Source organism: Miniopterus natalensis, chromosome 2, assembly GCF_054644295.1.
Source record: "Miniopterus natalensis isolate mMinNat1 chromosome 2, mMinNat1.hap1, whole genome shotgun sequence".
Classification (NCBI taxonomy): domain Eukaryota; kingdom Metazoa; phylum Chordata; class Mammalia; order Chiroptera; family Miniopteridae; genus Miniopterus; species Miniopterus natalensis.
The window spans coordinates 73,216,136-73,240,201 of NC_142082.1; the positions used below are offsets into that span (position 1 = coordinate 73,216,136).

Here is a 24,066-nt window from a genome sequence, read left to right on the forward strand (position 1 = left end):
GCATCAGGACTTTCAGACATTTGAAGCTAGCGGGTTCCAAGAGGCTCTGTTTTAATAAGATGAATGTGTGTTCCTTCTAGAGATGCCCACCTCTTCTAGGTGAGAGGAAAAAGTGAGAGTTCAGGAGTAAGGCCAGGTCCACTGAGCCCTGTGGTCCCAGCACCTGGTGAGACACTCACCACTCCCGAGCCAGGTGCCAGCCCCAATTGTTTGCTAGTAACACATTCTCTTGTAAGTGGCAGAGGCTGGTGTGATCAGGTCTAAAGCACCAGATTTGCCACTGTGAGTGGGGAGAAGAGCCTGAGGGGAGGGTCCTGATGCCAATGCCCACGGAGATTCTGGCTGTGCATGATGAGATCCACACGCGTTTTAGGCACCTCCTCAGGGCACTTTTCCTTTTTTCCCCTTAGGTTGTCCTCATTAAAGTCACACTATTAGGAGATACATTCTAATTGAGCTGTAAATTTGTTGGGAAATGATTTTTGAAACGCATGCAGTGATCCTTCTGTCCACACAAATGTCCTGGAAAATCAATGTACCTAAGTTACATATTACATGTCCTGCAGGAACTACAGAAAACCCAGAAGCAAACGTGGGGAAAATAATGCTGTGGGTAACCCCACCTTGCAAAGGTGACCACTGTTAGCCTTCGGTGTAAGCTCTCCTAGCGATTTCCACTAGTGTGTGCTTTAGCTTCACCGGCTGCTATCAGACGGGGAGACTCTTTTGGATCTGGCTATGTTTGATCCTGCAATATATTGTGAATGATCTTTTCTGGGTTTTGGTATTCATTTTTATTTTACTATTGTTTAAAACCCCAATAAGCATTTTGTACACAAATCTTCATAGGAAGCATATAGTTATTTTCTTAAGAAAACAATAACTTAGCAATGGGATTGCTGGACCAAAGGTTACGCACACATTTAAGGCTTGGGGACCATAGGGCGAAACTGCCCTGCAGAAATGTTGAACTGCACGCAGAGCAAGGCTGTTTCTACTCACTCTCATTGGCGTTGTCATCATTTCCAATTTGATACACAGTTTAGAAAACAAACAAACCAATAAACAAACAAATACCCTCAGCTGACTTCTATGAACTCAAGAGTGCTTATGCAGCTCTCTGAATTCTTGTCCAGAAGGTGAAAAGGGGAAAATTTAAAGTAGAGGCCTGCTTAAAACCTCCCACGTCCGGAGGCTACTCTTTCATGTCCCATTGTGTCCTGCACACTTTACTCCAACAGCCTATTCACCCTCTTAGAGCTTTTGAGTCTAGTGATTTTCTGGTGACCAACCATTTCCTCCTACATCCAAAGGATCAAAATTATTCCCAAGCACCAGTGCTTCCCTGCTGGAGCTCCTCGTGACAGTTTATGGCACCTGATGGATGCCCATTCCCAGGTGGCCCCCAGCCTGTGAACTAACAGCAGGTGAAGATGCTGAGGAATGTTGGGCGGAAGCTACTAACCAGGGAGAGAATTCAGTGGCTGCCTAAGCTTGGATGGGGGGAAAAATGCATGTTTGTTTCACTAACCTCTAATTGTCATTTCACTAACCTCTAATTGTCATTTAGCATTTCCTTTGGTAACAAATGCAGACAACAAATCATAGTAGTGTTAGCGGTTCCTGTGACTTTATTACCAGTAAAAATCATCGCTATTTCAGATCTATTATGGATGTTGCAGATATTTCAAATGTCATTAAGCTCATCATTACTTCAAAATTACAGCAATTAATGAGCCCTATTACCAGACCTTGTTAATGTGTTAATAAATAAGCATTCTCTATTACCATACCACTAATTTATTTTTTAAAATAGTCTAATAACTGTACTTTAATATAAAGGTTTTATTTATGATCCTGCATATTTTAATATTTAAAAAAAGAATTCATCTACTACTTGATCAATACTTTATAAAAACCCCACACACACCTTGTACTGGGAATGGTTCTCCAAACACCAAAAGGATTCAAGACACGCAAAAGATGAAGAACCCTGGAGAAGGAAGTGAAGATTTATGCCCTGTGGGCAAACTAAGCTTTCTGTTTTATAATCCTAGAGTTACAAAAGATTTTCCGTAGTGGTGGAAGGACTGAGGCCCTGCCAAATCTTTTCTCGTAGTCCTTTTCATTCATTCAACAGACATTTATTTAGCATCTACAGAGTGCCACACGAACTGTAAAAATGACACCAAGACAGCCCTGGTAAGAGAGCTGCTGGCCCTGGCAGGAGGGAGGGTGAGGCAGGCAGACCCAAGGAGACAGGGCTCAGAGAAAAGAGTCCGGCTGCTGCGTGCCGTGAAACCCATGGACGCCCCTCCCTAAGGCAGAAATGCCATCAGAATATTTCATGGTTCCCCCAGTATATCTTTTATTTCTCTATGACTCCCATTCACCCTATCAAAATCCTGCTTCTTCCTCAGGATCCTACCTCTGCTTCTCCTTCCCAGCCGGATGGGACTAATCCCTCCCTCCCTCCACACTCTTGCTCACGGACTTTATCACTGCCATTGTTTATTTATGTTATTTATGAACCTGACTCGCCTCCAGGATCCAAGCCCCCAGTGTGGTGTCTGGCGATTTGGGTGCAGGAAAGCTGAAGCTGGAGCCCAGGGCCTGGCTTTGTGCTCTGCGCCCTCCAGTTCTTAGCTGAGGGACACGGGACAACTTTCTTCCCACTCCACCGGCTGATTTGCACTGGCCAGGCCTATGAGGAGCAAAGCCATAACTCACGCTGCAGCAACACTTCTCTTTGAAGTTTCCCACCACATTCCCCCACCAGTCAAGACAGGATTTCCACACTCACTCACGCTTCAACCCGAGGGCTCTCTCAGCTTGCTCTCCCACCTGGCACTCACCCCCTCTGTAGAGATGTCCTTTCCACTTGGTCTGCCTCATCTTTTAAGACTCAGTTGCTTCCTCTTGGAAGCTCTTCCTGGCACTCATCACCCACCCACTCCAGCACCACCTGGGAATGACTCTTTCCTCCTCGGCGTCCCACTGTAAGCTGCACACTTTTTTCCAAAGGCTGTCTATGTCCCCTCCCTGGCTAGAAGTTCCCTAAAGGCAGATCCCAGCACCTAAAAGGCAATACCTATTTGTGAATGAAGAAGTGAGTGGAGGGATGAATGAATGATGCCCCTCCCTTCTCTCTTCTTCTCCCCGCCTCTCACCAACTCTCCTCTTTCCCTTCCAATCACTTGGTTCCAGGGCTGCCTTGGTGGCAAACTCTGTGATCATGGGTAAATGACTTCACACCATGGGACTCAGTGTCCCCTCTGTAAAAGGAGGGAAGGGAAAGGACCCAAGGGCTTTGTAGGGACACCCCACCCCGTTCCTGTGTAATGTGTGACTCTGCCGTGTAACTTCGTAGGTGTCAGTGCTGCTGGGATAAAACCTCCTAGAGACATGCTGTCTGTCCCAGGCACCCATCCAGGACCAATGTGCTAACCCTCATATCTAGTTGGTCACATGGTCCTCTCAGTTCTACAGTTTTCATGTCATTAAATCCCAATCTCCCCTCCCCTTGCCCTTAAGCCACTGCTCAAATCCAGGCCTGCATTTTCTCGTATGTGGACTATCTTAGTTACTGCCTCCATGATCTCCAGGCTCATCTGGGTCCATCCTGTCTTCTGCACAGTCCTGGAGCCTGGTGGCTGCGGGGCAGAGGCTTCTGCAGAGACCGCAAGGATCGGATTTGCTATGAGAATCAAAAGTCCTTCAGTGGTATCATTTCCTTCCACAAGTCCTCCATGTGATTCTTTCTTCAGTGCTTTTCTCAAACTTCCAGCCTTTGCCACCTGAGCTTTCTGTGCAGATCCCCACTTCCTAATTGACAGAGGACAAACTAGGTTAATAGGATGGGGGTGTTGACCCCATCCCCCACAATTGATCTGTATCTGTGTTTGCATCCACCTGTAGGAGACCTGATTCCACCACCTGTGTTGGGGTTCTGATTACTCCTTGCTTCCTTAGGGAGTGTCAGTCATTACCTATGATCGATTAGCATGTGCAAATGTCTGCTCTTTTAAATTTTTTCCCTTGATCTTCTGTGTAGTTGTTTCTCTACCTCTCTTCTTTCCCTTCTAGACAGGTTCCTTAGAATGCTGATTCCCCACACTGACTCCCCTTGACCCTCTTTCTTCATTCAGGCTCCTCAAGCAAGCTGCTGCTCCAGCCCACCTGAGCGTATCACCTTCCTTATTTGACAACCTCTGTAGACACTCTTCTGTTGTTACTCTGTCCTGACATTGCTCTAGCACATTACAATGTCACCCACACTCTTTTCTTAAATTTCCCTGCCTCTGGGGCTCTGCCGCCTCTCTCACCTCTGACTGTTCTTCACCTCCTCTGTGGGTGGTTCTTCCTCAGCCAGGTTTTCCCAGGCCCCATCCTCCACTTTTAATCAAGGCAGGCTAACATCACACCACCACTGCCACCAAACGTCTGGGGCTCAACAAGTCAAGTTTACTTTTTATTCTTCCGTAGTTCATCCTGAGTTGGAAGGGAGTATGGGGAGGAGGAGCCCTGCTCCACACAGTCACTCAGGGAACCTGGCTCCTGCAGCCGTCGCTCTGCGCTCCCACATCCTCACAGTCCTCCCACTCAGCCTGGGATGCCCAGAGTGTGCGAGTTCCTTAGCACCCTGCCTGCAGGTCGCATGGACAGCCCTGCTCTCCTTCCGTGGCTGTACGTCACTGCCAGGGCTGGTGAGAAAGGTAGCTGGCTGCGCCCAGGAGAAAAGCACTGGCACAGGTGAGCATCAGAATCTCTGCTGACTCTCCCAGGTCTCTCACAGGCCCAGAGCTGTCTAGAGGAAACCTCCCCTTAGATACCTACCTGATAGCTCCTCACTACATACTTGAAACTAAACGTGCTCAAGCTCCCAGACTGGTTTACCTTTCTATTCCAGTTCCAGTGATGGCACTCTCACCCACCCAATTACCTGAGCTGGAAGGATCCCCCACTCCTCTCCCACCCCACCCTGACATATTACCTCCTGGCGTGTTTCTTAGCTTCCTCACTTGCACCTGATCTCCTTCAACAGCTCAATAAGGATTTCTCTGAGTGCAATCTCATTCCACTTGAAATCTTCATAAATAGACTTATATAATGTTTCTTCCCTACAACTCCTTAGCATGATTACAAGGCCCTCCAGGCCTGAGCTCCGCCTCCCCCCTCAGACCCCACCAGCCTACACTACAGCTGGAGGAAACCAGCATAGTTTCCATTCCTCTGACTGTTCACGGATGCTTCCAATACTTCTCCCCTCTCCCTTTCCCCCTCTCCCCTTCTCCCTCCCCTCCCTCTCCCCTTTTCCCTCTCCCTCTCCCTGGTGGCAATCTTCATTTTATCCTAGTAGGCACTTTCTCGGGGAGCCTTCTATGACCTCACCAGATAGAGTTGACCTCTACCTCCATGATGATTACTGTTGGTCATTTTACAGAATTGTCTCAAGTACCAGGACCAGTTAAGAACGCCAAAGAATAATTCTTCACCTACAGTATTAGTAAGGTTTTTCACACTAATGGACTCAATTTGAAACTATGGGAGGGGGGCTCTAGTTCTTTCTTTATCTCAGATGGACTTATCTCTCCTATAGAACTTTGAGAACTGAAAGTATGCAACAATAATTATTCCTATGGGGGGCGGGAATTAAGCAGAATCCCAATCTGTTGACAAGGAAACAGAAAGGACCTTTATTAGTTAGGGCTCCCCTAGTTTGCAAGCCACAGAAAACCTAACTTAAACCAGCTTCAGAGAAAAAAACACTGCCCAGGTGTAGGTGTGGCTTCAGACCAGATGAATGAAGGACTCAAAGGAGTTGCAAAGATCAACATCTCTGCCCAGCTTTCTTTAAGCTGCCTCCATCTTCTGGGTCCACATCATGGTTCCTGTAGGAGCCCCAAGCTCTTTGCTCATGGCTGCAACACTATCAAGCAGTTCATTTTCTAACTGAATCCAACACAGAGAGAGAGAGGCTGGGACAAGATTCTGAGTCTTTTGTGGACTGAAGTTGACTGACTGCACCAGGTTGGGTCACCATGGCCAGGAGAGGGCAGGTGCCAAAGAGGCCATTTCTGTAGCCACAAAGGAGGTTCCCAAAGAAAGGAGGAAATGAACACCGGGCAGCCAACAGCAGATGACATTCCAACACCTCTTCTCAAAACAAAATTGAAACGAGACCAAAGCCATCTTTCTGAAGCTGTGTCTTGTTACCCACCTCCCAGGGAGAATTAATTCTTCCCTCCACTTTGTTCCATGAGATTGGGGAAAATAGTCTTTTGCATTATAATAATTCTTAATATATCTGTGCCTCTGGACTGGGGCACATCAAAAGCAGAAGTGTTTTCATTGCCGTAACCACAGGCTTAGGGGGACTCCCTAAGCTTGGCATATCGTGGGGCTTAATTTAGATGGTGAGTTTTATGAATGAATGAATAGTAGCATCCTCCATAGGAACATTTCATCTTCTAGAGCTGGCTCTTCTGGGTCGAGTGGCCATGGTACCGGTGTGGGAAAGGCAGCTATCTCGGCTACACAGTGGGCCGTCTGGTGCCCTGCCAGCGGGGAAGGGGGCTGCTGGCCCTCCTGCGGTGTATTCGCCTATAGATTCTCTGACTCACTTGGCACCTACTCTTCCCTTTGTGGGGACTCTTCTCCTTGGGGACTTACAGAAGTTCCCAAGACCCGCTAGCCAAGCAGCTTGGCAGACTGGGAAGAGTTTGGGGCAGGGTGTTGTCTATCACTGTTTGCCAGCGGGGATGGGGTTCATGAGCCAGCCCTGACCTGCATGGCCACACGCAGCCCACCTCGGGACACACACTGAGGAACGGACAGAACTGCCAGCACTGGGACAGCCACGGGCCCCAGACATGCTCCACTGGGCGGAGCTGCCTGGCTTTGGAGGTGGCCGAAATGGTGGCTGACAGCGCAGACCTTGGTGCCAGACACACCGGGTTCGTATCACACTTCTCAGCTCGTTATACTGACTTGGCAAGTTATTCTCGCTTCTTCTGTAACTCAGGATAATACATTCTTCACAGGACTGATGTGAGGAAAAACAGTCATTTCAATTGATTAGCACATAGTAACTGCTCAACAACACGTATAATAATAATAATAATAATAATAATAGTAACAAATGGGTTCCATGTTTCTTTCCCCAGGAGAGCACAGGTTTTCATGCTGTGACCCAGCTCAACCATTCCATATCTATGAAGGAGAAAGCATAACTCCGCTCATTTCCAACAGCTTGGACCTATGAAGTAAAATAAAACCAAATAGATAACAGAAAAAGTTCTAGTTGTTTTCTTCTTTAAGTGTCCAAATTATGTACACTTTAAAAACACTGTTATAATGATTTGTCACAAAACTTTACGAATCAGGTGTTATAGTCTGGCTTTGGGACACAACCTCAGATGCCTACCTAAGCCAGGTATGTAACCAGATGAGTGACACATGCTGGCAATTCACAGTATGGGGCCATCCCAGGGGTGGTGGGCTCTGGCAGGCTGGAGGTCACAGTGGACAACAGCTATGACTCAGCATCAGATGATTATTGTCATGAAGGCATATAGATAGATTCAAGGTTGTCGGAACTTGGAATGATATCCAAGTTTCAGAAGGGATATCTTTAACTCACCCTACCAACCCCCATGTCTGAAAGCCAGCTCTGGCCAGAGGATAACCAAATTGTGACTTCTGATCTTAGCTGGCTCCTTGCCATTGGTATTTCTCAAAATAAGTTACACGTTACAGGTTCAACAGGCCAATTCCCACTGCATAGAAGCATTTTTTCAAACTCCTCAGAAGATATTTTATTCTTATCGATGGGAAGGCAATTGTTTTTGATAACTATGTATAAAGTTATTTTTCTCATGTGTTGTTTTATAGCTTCCTCAAAGTCAGCCTCAAGATTTAACTCTTCCTGGAACCTTTCTGTAATGTAGTCAGCTCATCTAACTCCACTTACTGCTCCTTGGTTCTCAATGTCCATTACACTGAAGTATTGCTTCAGATAGTCCACGTTTGTGTACTAGTTAAGGTAACAGACTAAAAAACATATATATGAAATATAATTGAAATTTCTTCTTGCTCTCTTATAACAGTTCTGAGTAGTTCCGAGTTGGGAAGTGGGGAGGCAAGAAAGGGGCTCTGCTCCACTCAGTCATTCAGGGGCTCAGGCTGGTAAGACTGTGCCACTTCCAACATGAGATCTACAAAGTAGTAGTAGAGCTGTCTCCAGCCAGTTGGCTGAAGGTGAAAGAGCACAGAGGATTGCCCATGGGAAGTTTTTGTGAATCAGGAAATGACAAAACAACATTTGTGCCCATGCACCTTTGGTTAGGATTCAATCATGTGGGCTCACCCAGCTGCAAAGGAGTCTGGGAACTGCAGTCTGTGAAACCAGGAAATTATTTTGGTAAACACCAGTCTCTGCTATAGCCTTCCCTTTGGGCCCAAATATACATTTTTTAAATCTTGCCCTCATACAGCACACTCATTTTCCTCACACGCAGCAGCCCAAAGTCCCATCCAGCTACTACATCCTACTCAAATTCCAAGATCTCCAGGTGAGGCTCAGGTTTGAGTGTGGCTCCTAGAGGTCTGGAAGTAAGACAAATGTATCTTCCCTTCTACGAGCATCCACAATGGTGGAGTCCTGGCATAACTGTGATAAACTCCCATAGGAAGGATGTGGGACACTGTAGGCTCCAGCCCTCAGCAGTTATGAAATCCTGTTGGTGAGGCATTGAGGTAACCCCTTTGCCCTGGCAGTGGGAGTTCCTTGATTAGACTGATTCTGCTCTTTGGGAAGAAATCCCCGGCTCATTATTCTTTAAAGCTCCAGGCTCCTCTCTCTCGGAGGTTTTCTGGTCTAGCCGCCTCCATGGCCATGCATGAAGTGGGTGTTGAGGAGAATGTTCTCTTGTGAGCTATACGGCTTGAGACACTTGATTCACCTAATTCCAGCTCCTGCAAGTTTGGGGGCCTGAGGGTCATTTGAAGGTTTCAACAATATGTTATTGTTGTTGAAGTCTGACCTGGCTTGTTTTCCTTGGCAATAAGAGTCCCTCAAACACTTAGTAGGCTTCTCCCCTATTTTTATCCCATCAATTCAATGTGTCAGTAGCAAGACCTAAAATATTTTTCTGGACATGGTTGTGTTGTTTTAGTACTCTGACCTGCCTACTCCATCAGCTGAACAGTGAGCACCTAAAAGTCATCTGAAACCAAAGGCACATATGGGGAGTCCATACCCTTTATCCCATCTTTGCTGAAGTGGTGAAGTACCTTGTCTAATCGAAAAGTATTAATGGGCTTTTACTGTTTCTTTCGTCTTATTTCAAACTCGGAGGGATCTAGAAGCAATAGGGGTTTTCAACACTGGACAGCCCCAAATTTCTGCATTTTATTCCCTTTCCTTTCTCCCGAGCTCGCTTTTTTCTTGAAAGCCTTTGCCAAACACAATAAAGAGCCATGGGTCACTAACTTTCTGGCTCCTCAGAGCTACATGCTCACTAGGCACATAGACACCCTCATAAGTTATCACAGGCAAGAGTTTTAGAAAATATTTTGCCAATTCACAGTATGGTTCCCAATCTCTTGAGCCTCCAATAGTTTCACCACCACCCACCACCCCATAGTCAATGCCACACATTTTAGTTTTGACAGCAGCACCCCACTCCAGGGTACTCACTTTCATTATGAGTTCAGGTCAGCCACTGAAGCAAGCAGATTCTAAAATGCCTAATGGCTCTTGCTCATGGGACTGTGCTGGCTAGTTCCAGGTTGGTAGGGGAGGACACTATAGTCATTCAGGGACCCAGGCTGTCACCAACAAGGGCATAGGGTCTTCTTTGGGTCAGTGTTAGGGGAAGGAGCACAGCAGTTTTCTCATGGCAAAGTCTGGAAGTGTTCGATCCCTTTAACTCATAATCCATTGATTAAAACTGTGTCCCATGGTCACACCTAACTTCAAGGGGCTGGGAGATGTGATTTAGCTGTGTGTCCACGTAAAGGAAGAAATAGGATCTAGGGTGACCAACTTGTCCCAGAATTTGCCTGGGACTTCCCGGGTTTTAGCACTGGAAGTCCCACTTCCCAGGAACACCCTCTGTCCCAGGCAAACTGGTACCATTGGTCATCACTGCATCTGCTCTTTCCCTAGGAGAGAAACAAAATCTTCTGTTTTCTTGGTCTTCTAGTCTGCAGTGACTACAACCACTCTCAGGGCATGGCTTGAATGTATGTGACACAATGGGGCAGATTACTTTGAAATGTTATTCCTGGAAATTTTGTGCATGTTGATACAACCTTGTAGCACATACATCTGCAAACACTGTCTGTCCCTAAATGAGTCAGCTATAAAATGTAGTGGAGGAGCAAATGGTGCCAATTTAACAAGAGGTTTTAAGAACTCCCAGAAATATTTTTGCCAAAGGATTCATCAGAGAAGGAATTGAGAAGAAATTATTCAGTTATTACATCACATAAGGCAAATTTCACCAGAAAACCAAGTACCTCATTCATCTTAAAGGCGGCTCCTTAGGCTGTCCTTGAGGGCAGAGACTATGAGGTTTGTTCACTATACTATCTCTGGCTTGCAGAAGGTACTCAATAAATGTTCTCTGAATAAAGTAACACATAGCTTACCAGAGAGCCTGTGCCCATGTTCTCTAACCAAAAAGGTTGTCCTGTGCCCTGGCCAGTGTGGATCAGTTGGATGAGCATCCTCTCATGCACCTTGAGGTTGCCGGTGAATGCTCAGGTAGCAGGCTCTGTCCCCAGCAGGGGACATGCAGGAGGCAGCCGATTGATGTTACTCTCTCCCTCTCCCTTCCTCTCTAAAATCAATAAAAATTTTATTTTTTTAAAAAGTTTGTTTCATTCTGTTTTGTGTTGAAGGATGAGTGGCCATTTAGGACTGGAGTCTGGTTCCTGTGACAGATACAAAGAGCAGGGAGTGGAAACTCAAGGCCTGTGGGCCAAATCGGCATAGTAGGTGTGCTTTTGTTTGGTCTGCATAGTGTCCAAAAACCAAAAATTTTCAGATGGAGCCTGGATCTTGAAAAACGGGAAGATGTGGCAACACTGTGCTTACATTCCCACAGAGCAACAACTGAATGGAGCTAAGTAACAACTGGTCCCATCAGCCTGTGGATGGAGTGCACACTATCCAACTGCCACATTCACAACCACTTCCTGTTGTCTTATCCTCTCTTCACTCAAGGAACTTCTGTCATATCCCATAGACATGTTTCCAAAACACCTGGGTTGAAGCACAGATTTATACTGTAATATTGCAGCAATTTTGCACATTTTAAAATGGCCATTGAACCTTCCAACAGTTGTTGATAAAGCCTGATTACTAATCCTGGTGACTTTGGGCCTGCCTGGCATTTCATAGCACTGTGTTTTACATGAGCTTTTGTCCATAAGTAGTTAATAATTTAAGATTATATATATATACATATATATCCCCACCTGTAACTGTATATTTACTTCCACCAATATGATTTTCAAACATGAACAACTCCCAACTAATCCCTTCTCTCACCCACATAAATGAACCAGCTGCCTTTAGGTATTATTTCTTAGATATAGAAGAAATGGTCCAATTCTGTCCATATTCTAAATGGCATTTTTTAAATGTGTGTTTTTAACAGCCACCACTATTATCAACTGCTAAACCAAAGGATATTAGAAAATAAAAAAGCCACAGCTTTAGTCCTACAAAACCACAAAATTAAATATATGAACAGACATAAACAGGAGGCTGAATGATACAAAACTAAAAGGTTAGCATTCCTTGACCACTTGCTCTGAACCCATCTCTGTGTTTACTGATTTTCAGCATTATCTTTACGAAAGTCCTATGAAGAGAACATGTTCTCCATTTTAGCATGCAAATAAAGTCACCTGCCCAAGTCACTGGCAGAGCTAGGGTTAAAACTAAATTAATTTTAGCCCAAGAAGTTCAGTGAACAAACAAAACTGGCATATTCCCCCAAAAGTTAGTATAAAATAAAGTCATTGTCAAAAGCAGAGGATTGCAGCATCTCGTGGCAGGGCAGAATCTTTGTGATCTGATCCAAGTCCTTATTTTACAAATGAGAAGGGGTCTGAGAGGTTCCACTCCTCGTCCAAAGGCCACTCAGCTGGTTCCTGCAGGGCCAAGCCTGGCCCCTCAGCCCTGAGTTCTCCCCACACCGGTGCAGGAAGCTTACTGCACAACCTGCTTCCATGTTCCACTGGTGGGCACATTTGTCTACTTTCAGGCAATTTTATCTGGAGGGAACTTGTTTCTCTGCCTGTTTCTAATCTTTAATGCCATTACTGCTGTCGAAAAGCAGTTGTGTTGTCAGGCCCCTAATAGTTCCAACTACTTATTTCATATGAAGCAAGGGCAAAGTAGTGTCTATTGAAATTAATGTTCATTTCTAATTTCAATTATAATTAACTTTTATACATTTCTTACATAAATTTCAAATTAACTCTGGCACTGCATATTCATCACAAAATGAAAAACAAATTTTTGCTTTTAAAGTATGCAAAAAAGCACGAATTACTGAGTTATGAACATTCATTTGAAACAGAAAGCAGGCATTTGTTAAAATCATTCAAAATTCCTTCTGTTTCTCTTTCACTGATCAGCGGTCTCTCCTGCTGCAATTGCTGATGTCATGAACACCCAGTACTGGTACAACATTCCATTCCCGTTAAATCTTTCCTGCTCCACTGAACATTAAGTGTAATATAATCAATTATATAATAACTCACAGGCCAACAAAGGCCTAATCACGTCTGTAAACAAGCAGTAAAACACCTTTTTAAATTACCTTAAACACCCTGAAATATAAGTCAATCACTTAATGCAGTGGTTTTCAACCAGTGTGTCCCAAGAATTTTTAAAACATGCAATACCTGACTATTTAGTCAGGGGCACTGACCTCTTTCCCTTAGATTGTCAAATAAAAAAATGACAACAGCCAATACAACAATAGCCATCCGTGTGAACGAATCAAAATTACACTGTTTTTGTCAAATCAGCAAAAAAAATCTGTTTCAATGTGCCACAGAATTTTAGTAATTAGTTTATGTGTGCCCTGAGGTGACAAAGGTTGAAAATTGCTGACTTTACGCATGTTTAGTGATTACTAAAATGAACATGTATGGAAAAACACTTTTTGATTTTAACTTGTTCTCATTTCACATGTAACAGTCAGCTCCCAAAATGTCACAGGAGTGCCGCATTTTAAATAAAAAGGCCCAAATTCCATTAAATAACCTAGTATAAAGTTCTCCATTATCTTAATGATACATTGAAATAAAATTTTTCAAGTTTTACACAATTACCGCCTTTGGTATTGAGGATCTTTGTTGAAAACATAAAAGATGAAATGGCTAGAGATTTCTAGTCACTATAGTTTCCTTTTTAAAGGAAATATAATTACTACATAAATATCCCTTTAAGTCAAAGTTATATATCCTTTAAACTATTATGACAAAGGCTTTTTTAAGTCCTCTCCAATTTCCCCAAATCGTCTTCATGGCAATGGCCTCCAGCCTGTGGTGGTCAGCAGCTACTGCTGCACCCTGAGCTCTGTCACCACTCCAGTCGCCTTGAGCTTTAGAAAACATGCACACCATCCACTTCTTTTCAGGGAGCTCTGATGTTCCATTTGCCTAGCCTCCCCACAGCTCTACATTAGAGAAACGAAGGATTCAGAAAAGTTCAGTCCTTGTTCTGCAAGGTCTTAAATAAGCCTTAGAGCTCAGGAATGCTGATTCCCATTGGCTGGAGGGGGCATGGGAAGGGTTCCCTTGCTGAGGCTCCCGGGCAGACTACAGAGCTGATAAATCCAACCTATTTGTCACAGGAGCTGACATTGCTCCTAGAACAGAATGGGACCTCTCAGGCTCACTTCTCAGGTGCCTGTTTGCTTTAGGTTTCCAAATTTTTAATTTTGACCTATTTTGCAGTCTTAAGGAATCAACTGGGAGGGAAGCTCTTACTCATCTAGACCCACTTCAGTTCACTAGAGAAAACCCGTCTTTTGCTTGGACATTCCCAGGAGCTAGAACCTGTCACATTAGGAAAGACATCCCAACCCAGGATGTTCTTAAAGTGGAACTCGCTTCTCTAACTTCCATCTTTTGATCCTAAAGCTGCTTAGTGGGATTGTGGATAGAATAAGGCTCATTGCCCTCTCAGCTGGTGAACACGGACAGCTTAAGACTTTCATGGACTCATAGAAATGCAAAGCCACAAAGGAATTTAGAGATTATCTCTTTCAATGTCCCACATCAGTCCTGAGAGGTGAAGCCACTTGCCCAGGTCACACCAGTCTGAAGAACTAAGCTCTTGTCTCCTTCACTGCCTTTCTACCCATAGTGGCTGAAATAATGCAACGTCTATATCCTTTTACCTCTATAGTCAAACCACTAGCACCTCTACTTTGCCCAACCCTTTTACCCCTCTTCAGGATTTTACTAGTCAAATTATTGTAACTTTAGCTAAAAATAGTTGTGGAAATGACTGCAATTATGTTAACACTGTAATATGAAAACACTTGTTTATCAACATTTTATATGCTTTATTGAAAGTTGACAAGTGCAACAGTTAAATACAGTGACACCTTACAACTGTGTAGAGAACATGCACAGAAACATATGCATATAACTACTATACAGGTAATACGCAGAATCCCCTACTGGGAAATTCATCTCATTAGCTAGAACTGATCATTTTTCAAAGTATCCAACCAGCTCAATCAAAAGACTTCAGTGAACAGGGATTTACTTCAAGATATTCAGCAGCTATAAGATTTCAGATTACACAAAGTGACTAACTGGGCCAAATTCTTAGAATTTCTTTAGGTGTGATTTTCCTCACGTAACATTTTTTATGTAATCTCTATATAAAGACAATCCACACCTCTTCAGACAGCCAATGAAACAGCAAAATTTCAATCTGTACAACTAAGTAGTTAGTCCTCTATTGTACAAAATAGTTACACTACATACACAAATATATAATAAGCAAAACATCCTTCATGGTAAGATAGCCTAGGTCCCAGCTACCAGTCACCTTTTAGTCACTCTAATAGTTTTGTGTCATCCACTGTTTCAGAAAGAGGCACACAGTACTATTGTTTTTATGGATTTTGGTGACAGTCATTAATTTGTATAATGAACTGTTTCCTCTCATTTAGGCAAGACTATGCACCAGTCTTTTCTTTTACCTCCCCTTTAAGTTCCTCAGGGGGAGGAGAGGAGACAGGACAGTCCAGTGGAGCTCCACTGCTCAGTAACCCCATATCGTACACTATGTGCAAGCAGGAGAGAACTCTTGGAAGTGAGGGCGGGGAGCAGGGAAGGGATGGAAAGGCACACAGCTCCTCAGCACGAATTAAACCATTTCTCAAATATCTGCCAAGCTGTATGAGGTCCCAGTATATCCATGCTAATTCTCTTATTCACCCAACTAAGAAATTTCTTCAAGCCAAAAGCACATGGGTGTTTAATACTCGAAAAAAGAGATAATGGCATGTATCAGTCTCACGTCTCTTTTGCAGCGAGCAATGAAATGGGTAACTGTGGAGGTGGAGTCCCCCTAGTACATCATCTCGGGTCTGTTGAGTTCAGACAGCAGCAGCCAGTTCCGCGGGGGCATAGGCGGCTATGCAGTTGGTCCTGAGCCCTGGGACGCTGGCTGGGCCGGGGGCTGTGTGGTACCCTGTGGCTGTGTGGTGGCAGGGGGGGAGCCAGTCTGCAGCTGGGCCTGAAACTGGGCAAGCTGCTCAGGACTGGCCAGTGTCTTCAGCAGATTGTTTTCCTGCTCCAGCTGGGAATTTTTCTCTATTAGTTCTTTGATTTGCTCTTTGAGGACCTCCACTTCCTCTCTAACCGCGTACATCAAATGGCTTTTCACCAGATCCTGAAAGGGAGAGGAAAAAAGGGTTTAACTTCCTATTTACTATTTCCCGGACTCCATATTTCTAAAGTATTATTTTGCCTGGTTCTCCCTAACCATTTACATATCCTACTTTATTGTTCATTTAGCCGCAGGGGAGAAATCTACTGAGTACAATCACAACTACACAATACTTAAGTTTAATGTACAAGTGATGAACTTTTTGAAGGCCTATGCTTTTCTGCAGCCCTTGGCGAGCAACGCAAACAATCAGTTTTCCACTTTGGGATGGCAACACGCACTGGGGCTCAGCGGCCGAGCAGCAGCCCAGAGGCGGGATGTCCAGGCCTGCGGCACTGTAGCCATTTCCCCGCCCCAAGTCCCTCCTCCCGCCGCCGGCCGCCACCACGCCGCCTCCCTCAGCACCGGCTGCAGCCAGTTCCTACGGAGCGTGTTGCCGCATTTTCCTCCCTCCACCCTTGCCACCCCCCCTTTTCGTGATTAAGCTGACATCACAGAAACCTGGGCAGACGGTGCAGCCAATGGGAGCCCGATTTATTTATAGCTCCGAATTAAAAGGTTCAGAGTTTGCCTAGCAACAGTGGGTTGAGAATCCCGTGAGAAGAGCCACAGGCGCTGCTCCAATAACAAAGAACGGCCAAGGCGGAAATAAAATTTAGGAGAAATCCAGGCGCAGGCTGGGAAGACAAAACTTTTTTTCGGTTTCGTCTTCATTGTACAGTAGCCTACATCACCGGGATCCTTCTGTGCCGGGCCTTGAAGGCCCCTTCCCGAGATCCCTACTTCTGGGGCCTCCCCCTCAACCCCGGGCTCCCCAGTAAACCTTAGGATTTCTAGTAAAGCCACATCCCTAGAGATGTGCCCACGACTGAAGGACACGCAGGGCCAAGCACTTCCCTAGCAATTCCCCAGCAAAAAGGACACCTCTGCACAAATCCCGACGTTGTGAGAAATCTGTCCTGGAAAGAACATTTAATACCCTCAGCGTCCCTTTCTCTCCCAAAGCAGCCTTGGTATGTGGCTTCACGCTGGCAGAATGGAGGCAGTGCAGGCATTTCTAAATGTATGAAGAGCAATCATCATCTTAACTATGGATGCACCGGTTCCATCCCAAGACATCTCGCTTTTGTACTGTGCCCACATTTAGTACAAATGATTTTTAATCAGTACATACCATAGCTTGCTCGATTTTGTTGTCAATAGCTACCACACTTGCACCAGAGGAGCTGGAAAAAAAGGGGGGAAAAATCGATAAATGGAATTTATCTTAAACGTCCAACACACACACACACACAAAGGATTTCCTAATTCTGTTATGTTTCTAGCATCAGTTTTTAAGTGTTCTTTAAGGCTATGTAATGTATTACCCTCCAGAAAACATAAGCCACTCTCACTAACGAATATCCAGACATTTCCCTATTTTAGTAGCCACAAAGGGCTAAATTACATAATGTGCTAAAAGCCTGTCTCCTGGCCAGGCTGGCGAAAAGAAGGCTATTCTAAACACTGCAAAAAGCAACGTCCATGTCACCACAGTCTCCCAGCAATGGACAAAGGAATTTGCCTGGCTATCTTTCACCTGCATTACTACAAGTATCTCAAGAGTAAATTTAAAGAAACTATCCCAGCCACATTTACCTATTGTCAAGTCTCACAGAGGCGTTTTCAGTCCCCAGCAAGGATGACAAGAAAGAAATTGAAAAATGTCTCAGTTGGTAAACTCCTAGATCCATCGCCACTGGTCTACACCATTGGGATTTCATGCAATTGCAGCCAAAAACACCCTCGCGGAAAAAAAGAGGGAATACCGGCAGCCTTGTTTGAGCTAGGTAAAAATCTTCTAGCTTTCTGCAGCCCAGGGAGAAATAGAAAACAGCTGCCCTAATTTAAAGAGACCCGGCTTCTGGGGCTTGGCGAGCCCAGGAAGATGCCGATCACAATGCTGCGCTGAGAAGATTCACAGGTCGGCTGCCCCGCTCCACTAGGATCTAGACTAGGGCTCCCGTCTCGGTGCAAAATATATTCAGGGAAGAGCCTCGCCAATTGGCCAGCCGGCTGCAGGAGCCGCCCCTTCTCCCTGCTCCCTTCCCCGCCCTCCTCCCGCTCGGCTGCCCCCCCCCCCCCCCCCCCCCCAGCCTCCCGATCCCGCTCTCCGGGTGGGCTGGCCAAGGCCGCACTCGCCCGGCCCGGGGTGCGGGGCCTCCGAGACCTCCACTGCCTCAAAAAGCAGGACCACTGCTTCGGCAAAAAAACGTCAGGGGTCCCAGAAAAATACGATTGGGGCCCCGCACGTGCTTACGTTTATGGGAGTCAGACCCCGTCCCCGGAGCTGCCCGTCCCCGCGGCTGCAGAGCGGCGAAAGCTTCCTATTTGCAACCAGAACCGTCTGAGCTACTGGGCATGCCCAGTCCCACCGCTCAGGCTTGCAGGAGCTCGAGTGTCTCGATTTCAATTATCTAATTCTTACAGGCAGCAGTAACGGGAGGATTTTATAGGCGGTTTTATTTCTAAAGATAATAACCGTACTGTAATAATGCTTCTTTTTAAAAGCCGGGGAATTTTACATTTGATCTTAGAGTGAAAAATCATTTGCTTTTTGAGAAGTACTACCTTTCTGTGAATTTATTACTTGTAGAAACAACACAAAAAACATCACATAGTCTGCTAGATATATATATACACATATATATGCGCAAAAGGGGATCTACCGGATAAAATCAAGTGGATCCTCCCAAAATGTCCCTAGAGCCAGAAGCCTTAACATCCATCACCATTTCCTCTTCTATTTATAGCTAGAAAAGTCAATCCACAGGTTGAATCCTACATAGATCTGTCTTCAGTAGATCCCTAAGGCAAGTTTTGGGGAGTTAAGTGGCTATTTCTATAAGCTCAGTCCTACAGAGGGGCTGACGCACTGTAAAGTAAGTATTTCACCTTTGGGGCACAATGACCAAATAACTCCCTTCTCCAAACTCAAATCAAGAGATCTGTCTGTAAAATAGCTAACTAGTTATATATTTCCTCTGTTAATTTGAAATATTTTCAGGGGTGCATCAACTGAGGTAACAATTTAATATATTGGAAATGTAAGGCCTTAAATTTGCTTCTTATAAATTTTAAGTTTGCAATTCGATGCATTTAAGAAGGAAAATTTAACCTCTACAATACTGCCCTCTAATGGCATAACAGTATAAAACCAGAAACCAAAAAACGCTACTTTTCTAATCTATAGACAAGTTGCCATCACAAATAATTCCAACGTAAAATTTGACCATAGAACATATACATATGTATATATTCTATTTACACGCACACACACACACACGCGCGCACACACACACGCGTGCACATACACACACACAGTCTTGCCTTTTCTTTCCCAGGCAAGCATTCTCCCTCAAGCAGCATCCTTTTAATTTTGGAAATTTTAATTAGCATCAGAGCCTTTCAGACATTCTTTTAAGTTGACCCAATACTGACAGGGAGCATTTGGTTTAAAAAACTGCACACAGTGAGGAGGAACCCAATCTGGTGAATGTGATAGATAGAGGATAGAAAGGGCAACTCTCGTTTGGGTTAAAAACCAAACAAAGTGTGACTGACTATAAAGCAATAACATATCTTTTTGGTAAGGTTTATATTGTTCTCCCAATTTTAAACCTTTGTTTTTGAATAACACGGAACATTTGTTAGCATATTGATAATTTATAAAAATTAATATGTATACTATCTCATGATAGAAATGTATTTGAGGAAGGCACCCATTTTTAGTAAAAAGAAACACAGTAAGTGGAAGCTTAAAAACCATAACTTGGGGAGCAGGCATGTGGTCCCTATGCCTATAAATGCTAGACAGAATTATTACTTACTACATAATAGTTTCTATATTTAAAAGTTAAAGTTATCACTAAAACTATCTGTAATTAAGTCTATTTACATATTTGAACCACACAGGAAAACTTAAAGTATCATTTTAAGCTTTAAAAAGCGGAAAAAAAACTTTAAGGTCATCTACAGAAATAAATTAAAAATTCCCAGCTACAGTTTAAATTACTGAATTTTATTTATTCATGATGTTCTTAAACACAAACAGAAATAAGTTGGTTTTGTTTTTCATTTCATTCATTTCAACTGATCATCCATTGTATTAAGCTACACAAGCCAAAACACAGGCAACCATAGTCTGTTTAACACATATAACTTATAGTCATCCCCAATATTTTGCTATATTAAATAAAATTGCAAGAAATGCCTTTGTACATAGATCCTTGAACATTTGTGTATATATTTCTAGAGTATTTGCAGGACCAAAAGATATGCAACAAAAAAGATTAGAAACATATTTCTTTTCATAGCTTTCAAATTAATGTGCTAGATTTCTTTAAAATTAGATTTTTATATGAAAACTAAAAAGATAATTTTAAAAAGGCGGCAAAGGAATTAAGAGGAAAGCTCCATAAAGGAAAACCCATGGGTCAGAAATTTCTGAAGCACAGATAGCTGGAATTACTCTTAAAAATTCTTCTCTTTGCAGGACAAAACATCTGAGTCTAGTGCCTAGCCGGAGCTCAACCAAGACCAGCTGACAGGACAGGGAAAACACTACCGTGCCTGCAGGAGAGACTCCGAGGGCATGGACGATAAGAATCATGTCAGGCACCGGGCAGAGACCAGGTCTCAGGCAGTGGGGAATCTGGAGCACAGGAAACAGCCTGGACGTTAGAGATGGTGTTTTGCTGTTGTATTTGCTTTTCTGTTGTTCTGCCAAGAGCCTTTTTACCTGGGTTCCAGTTCAATCACTTCTGCATATTAGTAGCACACATGCTAGGATATGAGGAGCAAGGGCAGAGCCCGTGTGTTTCTAATTCAGTAACATGTGCTTTTCTCCCGAACTTGATCTGACCTGACCAATATAGGTAACAACTGGGGAATCCATCACTCAGATAGGATAATCGATGTCTCCCCTGTCCAGACTCTTTACAAATCTAAAGTGACTGCTAGGGAAGAGGCTAAAGCATGTCACCCTGCAGCTGACCAAGTCGCTTCCCCTTTCCTAGTTTATTGTCACTGGGCACGGGAATAGGGTTGCCAGGCTTAGCAAATGACATTACAGGACTCCCAGTTAAAGGTGACTTGCAGACAAACAACAAGTAATGTTTTAGTGTTGGATCCCACATACTGTCAGAACAAGAAGCAATTCAAAAGAAATCAAAACAAGAAAATTAAAACTTATTTTAAATTTCCTCAATTTCTATTAAAAAGTTGGAAGATAAAGTTGAGAAAATCTATAAAAAGGAAAGAGAGATGGAATTGAGAGACAAGAGACTATGGGATGAATCTAGGAGGTCCAACATCAAAATAGAATGAATTCCAAAAACACAGAACAGAGGAAATGAAATTATAAAATAAATAACTTAAGATTTTTCCAGAACCGAAAGGCACAAGTCACCAGATTAAATGACATAACCAAATGGCGACCACAATAAATGAAAAAGCAGTACATCATCATGAAACTAAAGATCACTTGGACAGGCAAAATCCTAAAAGCTTCAAAACAGGAAAAAAATATTTATAAACACAGGAACTAGTATCAGAATGGTTGTGCCTGCTGCCAGAAAACAATGGAGAAAAGTTCTGGAAGAAAAAGATTTTTCAATTGGCCGAATCATTACCTAAGTGTAAAGGGAGAATAAAAACATTTTCAGACATTTCAGACACCAAACCAGAGAAACAAACCTAGAAAAAGGGTTAAACAAAATGAATAAATTCTAGAGATCTGCTATACAGCCTTGTACCTATAGTCAACAATGCCGTGTGAGACATTCAAAAATTTGTGAAGAGTATTTTTCACAACTCGGGTTAGGTGAAAAATTTTATTAAATACATTTTTAAAAATAAAAATTTTAAAAATAAGAAATATTGTATATTCCAAAAGTTAATGGGAGGATAGGGGAGGGGGGGACACAAACACTGGAAAGAAGGAAGGGAATCAACAGGGTGATGGGAAAGGAAGCCTCCAGATGGCAGCTGCTAAGCTGGCCTAAGCAGCAACTGGTCTGTAACGGGCATAGGAAGATGAGAGCCCTTGGGGTGGGGAATTCCAGTGGGCATAAACAGAAATTTCTGAGCAATCGTAAGGGGCAGGGAAGCTACAGATAGGTATATGACAGGTCTAATGGAGCAATTAGATAAGTTTGAAGACAGTTTTGTAGAAAAAAGAAAAATGGTATGCTTATAAATAAAATCTACATGATTATGTTAATTTTTATTGGTTTAACTTTTAAAAGGTAACTATTGGGAAGGTGGTGGGAAGAAAAAAATGTGTGGTAAGAATGGTTTAAAAGTGCTAAATCCTAATCTTCTAGGTGTAGCTTGATTAGAAAATATAAAAATTGAAAGAAGAAGTGACATTACATGGACATGTGTAGGCAAACATGAGAAGACATAAAAATGAAAAGTGGCTGCTTCTGAGGAATACACTGGGGGACTGAAAACTGGGAACTGCTAATATTTTTTTATCTATTCACTCTTTGATCTTTAGGTATGTACAGGTATTGCTTTGATTAAAAAAAAAAAAAAAATTAAATAAAAGAGAGAGAATGGGATCTGCAGAAGGTCCCTCTGCTCCCAGGCTTCAGCTGAGCCCTTCTCAGCACGTGCACGTGAGGAAGCTACCTGAAACGGGGGAGAGCCTCGCAACAGAAGCCCGCAGAACTTTTGGACATCACAGGATCAGGAATAGTTGGTGTTACTACCGGCTTGAGTAAAAAAAAAACTTGCAAACACAGGGCACCAGATATTCAGAAGGATACTGCCAAAGCAGCGGGGGAAGATTAGTTCTAGACTGAAGGGTGTTTTGGTCTTGTGCATAGTTTAAAAGGAAGGCTTGAAAAGATTAAACTGTTTCCAAGTAACTTAATTTTGTCCCAAAGCAAAGCTCTAGGATATTAAATAAAATACAGTTAGCATCCAGTAACTCACAATGTCTGGTATCCAATGAAAAGTACCAGGCATATAGCCCTAGCCAGTTTGGCTCAATGGTTAGAGCGTCGGCTTGAGGACTTAAGGGTCCCGGGTTCGATTATAGCCAAAGCACGGACCTCGGTTGCAGGCTCGGCCCCCATGCACAGTGCATGCGGGAGGCAACCGATCAGTGTGTCTTTCTCACATCAATGTTTCTCTCTCTCTCTCCCTCCCTCCCTTCCACTCTTTCTAAAAAGCAATAGAATAAATATACTGGGGTGAGAATTTAAAAAAAAAAAGTACCAGGCATACAAACAAGCAAAGAAATATAATTCATTGGCTTATAATGAGAAAGAAAACCAATCAATTGGAATTACCCAGATACGACAAAGATTACATAATCTCTAGCCAAGGACATTAAAACAATTATTATAGCCATATTTTACATGTTCAAGAAGGTAGAGCAAAACATTAGCATATTAAGTAGAGGTATGGATGCTATAAAGAAAACCGAAATTAGATTTATGAAGATGAAAAATACAATGTTTGAGAAGAAAAATACACCGCATGGGATTAACAGCAGATTAGACAGGGCTGAAGAAATATGAGTGAAATATTAGCAAGAGAAACTATCCACAAAAAAAAAACAGAGAAAAAAAACCTGAAAAAAGAACAAAACAAAAAAAGAAGCATCACTGAACTGGGGCAATTTCACGCACATATATGTTGTAATGTTCCTAAAGAAGAAAAGTGGGAATGAAAGAGGAAAAATGATTTGAAGAAATAATGACAATTGTCCTCACATTCTATTAAAACAATAAATCCACAGATCCAAGAAGCTAAACCTCAAGCAAGAGAACTGTGAAGAAAACTACAACAAGGTATATATCATAATCAAATAGCTTAAAACCAGTGATAAAGAAAAAATCTTAAAAGCAGCCAGAAAACAGTAGATAATACACAGAGCAACAAATAAGAATGGTAGCAGACTTCTAGACTTCTGGTTGGAAACTAGACAGAAGCTAGACAGAAGACAATGTCGCAGTATCTTTAAACTGTTAAAAATGCCTACTTTATAACTAGTTAATTGCTCTACAATTATATGAACTGTATTATTTATTTTGAATTGTAAACTCTAATTTTGCTTTGTTCATAAAGCTATA

The 24,066-nt window shown here is 43.1% G+C and overlaps 1 protein-coding gene across 2 annotated transcripts in view; it reads right to left on the minus strand.

Moving 5' to 3' along the window:
- Window positions 1–14,576: 14,576 nt before the first annotated feature.
- Window positions 14,577–24,066, minus strand: part of TSC22D1 (TSC22 domain family member 1) — a 133,710-nt gene continuing 124,220 nt past the window's right edge. The window contains exons 1-3 of one of the 2 annotated variants that reach the window (XM_016205432.2): window positions 17,579–17,945; window positions 17,115–17,166; window positions 14,577–15,943 (exon numbers count right to left, since the gene is read on the minus strand). In XM_016205432.2, coding sequence (XP_016060918.1) covers window positions 15,686–15,943; window positions 17,115–17,166; window positions 17,579–17,703 — 435 coding nt within the window. In that variant the 5' untranslated portion in view covers window positions 17,704–17,945 and the 3' untranslated portion in view covers window positions 14,577–15,685. Of the gene's footprint in view, window positions 15,944–17,114; window positions 17,167–17,578; window positions 17,946–24,066 lie in introns of those variants that run through there. The other variant, XM_087814334.1, reaches the window with a different exon arrangement.